This window comes from Empidonax traillii, unplaced genomic scaffold, assembly GCF_003031625.1.
Source record: "Empidonax traillii isolate 1590-97213 ecotype Southwest subspecies unplaced genomic scaffold, ASM303162v1 scaffold298:size702513, whole genome shotgun sequence".
In the NCBI taxonomy this organism is placed as follows: Eukaryota; Metazoa; Chordata; class Aves; order Passeriformes; family Tyrannidae; genus Empidonax; species Empidonax traillii.
The window spans coordinates 628,444-632,829 of NW_020955491.1; the positions used below are offsets into that span (position 1 = coordinate 628,444).

The following is a 4,386-nucleotide window of genomic DNA, read 5'->3' on the forward strand; positions in this document are numbered from 1 at the left end:
CAAGCCAGTTAGTAATTAACAGACATCTAGGTCCTCCACATGAAAGAAGTCTATTGTTAAAACAGTGACACAAATTTTTCCTTTCCTTTTCATAGCCAGTCTCTGCCTGTGTTTTAAGATTCCCTTAGGACTGTAACAGCCTATGATTTTAGAAGCTCCACTTCTCAAATAGACAATTTGTTAGATTTTCAGTTGCCAAGAATGCAAACATGCTTACATCACAGGTAGAATAAAACCATTTTACAGGCTTCTCAGAGACCCATAACCTCCCATTTTTTCATTTAATGCCTGGAAAAAAATAATATCCAAATAACTTTCTAACGTATCTACAGGAGCAAAAGAATTACAAAACATAGTAACAAAACATTCTGAGGGCCCGTAAATAGGCTGAGATGAGTCCAGTTAGTGAGCAACGTCCCTATGGGGAATATTAGCCCATCTCTTCATAAATAATTATGGGTTACAGAAAAATTTCTAACATAAACCAAAGGTAGTCTCACTAAAACATTTTGCTGGCAACGAATTTGTAAAGTAGCAGTGATCTGTGATCTGTATAGAAATGCCTGTAGTCTCTTCTGTTATCTTACTCAAGATGTGTGAAAAACAAGAGACTACATATAAACCACACTCAAACTAATCAATGTAATAAGAGAACATTATGTTAAAATTGCATTTTGAAAGAATGAAGTGCGGACACTCATCTATAAAATAGCAAGTTAAATCACTAGGAAGGATAACGGAGAAAGTGTCAGAGAAGAGGATGGTGGAAGTACTCAACTGATGAAGACACTTTAAGAAGAAAAGAGTCTATAAAACAAAGAGCCAAGCCCATCAGAAAAAGACAAAAAGCTGCATGAGAGTTAAAAAACATTTTCCAAATGCCCATGGCTTTCCAAAGTCCATGGCTTTGACTACTTTGTGTTTTTTGGAGTCTAACTGGTGTCTCTAATTCACCAAGTCTATCTGGTCATATGAGGAAACACCCTCATGCCTACCGCATTAAAGCTGACAAAAACATCCCTGGAGAACTAGATGAGACTAGAGTTCCTTTTGGATCAGCTTCACCTCCTTCCACTCACAGGAGCTGTTTGTGGCCTGCCTGTCTATGAAATTGTCCATCTGAACATGTAACAAGAGCATAATTCAGCAGCACCACTCACCAGGACAGTCACTCCTTTCTTTGTCACCCTAACAAGAGGTGCTAGCGAATGTGTAGGCACATGGGACCGCTGCTCTCACCTTTGGGTGCAGGTAGCCAGTCCAGGTCCAGATTGCAGAGCGCCAGGAAGCTCACGCTGCTGCTGGAGGAGTGCTGCAGGCAGGTTGCTGAGATGTCAGATCAGCATCGCTTGTGAGCTTCTGCCACCTAACAAGTTTGGGAAGAACTGAGCTTACTGGCTCACCGGCAGAATTTGCTGCTATGTTGCAGAAAGCCTATATTACAGTTCCAGGTTAAAAGCAAAACAAAGGAAACTCAGATATGTTTCAAAACTGCCTCATTAATTTTGTCTTAAGTAATTAATTTCAAAAAAGACATATTTCCTTTTTTTTTTTTTTGCTTCAAATAACAAGCAAAATACATTACTACTTTCTAATATATTCATAATTTCTCTTTTGTCCAAGGCAGGCAGTCATGTTCTTTCAGCTTCTTCCCATCATTGGGCTCCATCTTCTCTGTATTTGGTATATTCCTCACGTACAATTTCCAAACACTCAGTATTCACAAACACATATATTAAAAATTTAATTAATCAGCAAGCATCATCTCATAATGCAGAATATTCCAAGAGCAAGAAAAGCTTGGGCTTCATTTTAAAATAAATAATCACAAGGGAGAAATCTCTTTTTTTAAAACATAAACTACTATTTTTATTGAGAGATTTGTCAGCATATCAGTGACACTGAGCCACCCTGTTCCCAGCAATGTTATTGTGAGTTGTCCCATTCCTTTCTGTGGAGCTGGGCAGTTCTCATGGGCTGAACTTCAGACACAGGCACAGATGTAGGCATGCCTGTATAAACATTTAAAAGGTTTTCTAGGAGTCCAAAGCAGATGCTGGACATCAAAATCTTCTGGAGTATCCTGGGTCAGACCAGAGCTTCAAGTCACGTAAATACAGTGTTTCCCCGGCAGAAAAATTAAATTTCTATCTCGCTTTCTCCCCAGTATTTTAGTAATATCCACGAGATTAGAGATCCTTTGACAATTATTTGCGCATAGTATGTCAATCTCCACAGTTTAAAGTGGTGGCCAATAAAAGAAGTGACAAGGGATGACAAACGGCCCTCACTGCCTTTTAAGGGCGGGTTATTTTTTAGCCCCTCTGAAAAACCCCTTCACATAGCCACAACGCCAACACTTGCAAAGGCAGCACTGCTTAAAATTTTAAAGGGCGTCACAAACCTTTATTTTCACACTTTGAATCGAAAAGGGCAGCGACGATTTAGCACTTCATAGGGCAGCGCCACAGCCAGCTAGGGCAAAAGGCAGCGGCCAGCAGTTAAGTTACGCAACTCGCTCACTCGTTATCGTACGTTTTCATTTATGACACATTTAAGAAGACGCCGCAGACCGACGCCGGCCCAACCAGCCCAGCAAGCTCCCCGAGCCCGCTCCCCCCTTCGCCCCCCGGCCCCAACATGGCGCCGGCGCCCCCACAGCACCCCGGGGACGGCCCGCCCCCCCCTCGACCCGCCCCCTCCAAGATGGCGGACGCACCTCCAGTCCCTCGCTCTGCCCCCCCCACCTCCGCCGCCTCCGCGCGGCCTCGCGGCCCCGCCCCCTCTTCTCATTGGCCGCCGCCGCCGCCCCTCCCGCCGCCGCAGCCAGTGGTAGCAGAGACAGCGGCGGTGAGCGCGCCTTGGCTCCCCGGCGCGCGCGGGCCCGCCCACAACCCCGGGCTCACGCGCCCCGGCGCGGCTGCGCCCCCTGGCGGGCGGCGGCGCCTGCTGGAACAGCAGGAGGAGGAGCGGGAGGAGGAGGAAATCGGAGGGAGCTGCGGCGAGGGCCTGAGCGCTGCGGGAATGACCCGGCGCCCGGCCCCTGACAGCAGGCTCGCCCCATGCCAGCCTCCCCGCCCGACGGGCATCCCGGTCCCTGCCCGCGGCCGTGCCGGAGCGCAGCGAGACCCACCCGGCGCGCCCCGAGCTGAGCTGGGCTCGGCGCTGCCCCGGCGCGGGTGACAGCGCCCGAGCGGCCTCCCGAGAGGATGGAAGAGGAAAGAAGTAAGCCTTTAAAAATAAACAGGTGTATGTTTTGAGCAGTCATTGGTCTCGTGAGAAACAGTTCTAGGAGCCAACAGTCTTCCCTTAAGGTGTTTTCCCATTCAGCCAAAAGAAGTATCTGTTCCAGAGTTAATGAGAATGGTTGTGGTTTTTTCAGTTTTAGAGTAGAAAAGATTAAGTAGCCAACATAAATGGAGTGGAGTGGGCTGCCCAGGGAGGTGTTGGAGTCACCATCCCTGTAGGTGTTTAAGAAAAGACTGGACGTGACACTTAGTGCCATGGCCTGGTTGACACGATGGTGTTCGGCCACAGGTCGGACTTGATGATCTCAGAGGTCTTTTCCAACCTAATTGATTCTGTGATTAATGATGATGGAAATTTGGAATCTGTAGTGTTATTGAAGAGTGTTGCCTTGCTTCTCCTTACTGTTCTTACAGTGGATATACCTTGCTTCATCTTGCATCTGTCAAGAAACGGATTCAGTAATGTATTTACCTAAAAAAAGCTTTCCTTTGTTTTCCCTATAAATAAATTAGTTTAGCTGTAGTACTGACAGCACAGATTTAAAAAGAAAAAAAGAACTGTGAGGTAATAGGCAGTGGGGATTATATAGGCTCACCTGAATGTGCTGGAATGTATGGGCCATCTGTGACAGCTTCATGCCTGAGGGATAGTAAGAAATGACGGAGTAAAAAAACTTCCTCATGCAGCTTGTTTCATTTGAGTGTTCCTCAACTGTGTCTTGACAAGGCACGGGATGACATTTGAAAGGAGGATGACTGTTTCACCACAGCGCTTTCTCACACAGTGCTCCTGCTGATACCCACTGTAGTGTTTACTTGCATAAATTTTGAAAGGCTGGGTAGCTACAACCATTTTGGTTGCTCACGCAATCTCTTACTTGTACATTCTGCACCACTTTGTAGTGCTGCACGACTTCTTTGAAGAGGAGAACCTTACCAGTTCCAGGGAAGAGAGCATTAAAGGTAGTATAATTTGGATTTATGGAGGGGAAGGGGAAGGTAGAGTATGTTTGGCACGACTTCTCATGTGAAAATGATAACTGAAAGACAATAGCTTTGCCTTTTATAGTATAAGACATTAGTGAGCAGCACTGCAGGAAACACGCACACGAGTTGTTTTTCTGGTGGCTGGAGTAAG

General features: G+C 46.1%; 2 protein-coding genes across 5 annotated transcripts in view; one reads left to right on the forward strand and one right to left on the reverse strand.

Annotated features, from left to right (window-relative positions):
* Positions 1-2,784, reverse strand: part of CAB39L (calcium binding protein 39 like) — a 63,233-nt gene extending 60,449 nt beyond the window's left edge. For 2 of the 4 annotated variants that reach the window (XM_027890806.1, XM_027890807.1), the window contains exons 1-2: positions 2,720-2,784; positions 1,240-1,366 (exon numbers count right to left, since the gene is read on the reverse strand). The gene's annotated coding sequence lies outside the window, so the exon portion shown is untranslated. Of the gene's footprint in view, positions 1-1,239; positions 1,367-2,404; positions 2,565-2,719 lie in introns of those variants that run through there. The other 2 variants (XM_027890808.1, XM_027890809.1) reach the window with 2 other exon arrangements.
* A 229-nt stretch (positions 2,785-3,013) lies between these two features.
* Positions 3,014-4,386, forward strand: part of LOC114060918 (histone-lysine N-methyltransferase SETDB2-like) — a 47,004-nt gene continuing 45,631 nt past the window's right edge. Inside the window, exons 1-2 of the mRNA XM_027890798.1 lie at positions 3,014-3,225; positions 4,152-4,211. Of these exons, the coding sequence (XP_027746599.1) occupies positions 3,210-3,225; positions 4,152-4,211 (76 nt within the window). The 5' untranslated portion in view covers positions 3,014-3,209. The remainder of the gene's footprint in view (positions 3,226-4,151; positions 4,212-4,386) is intronic.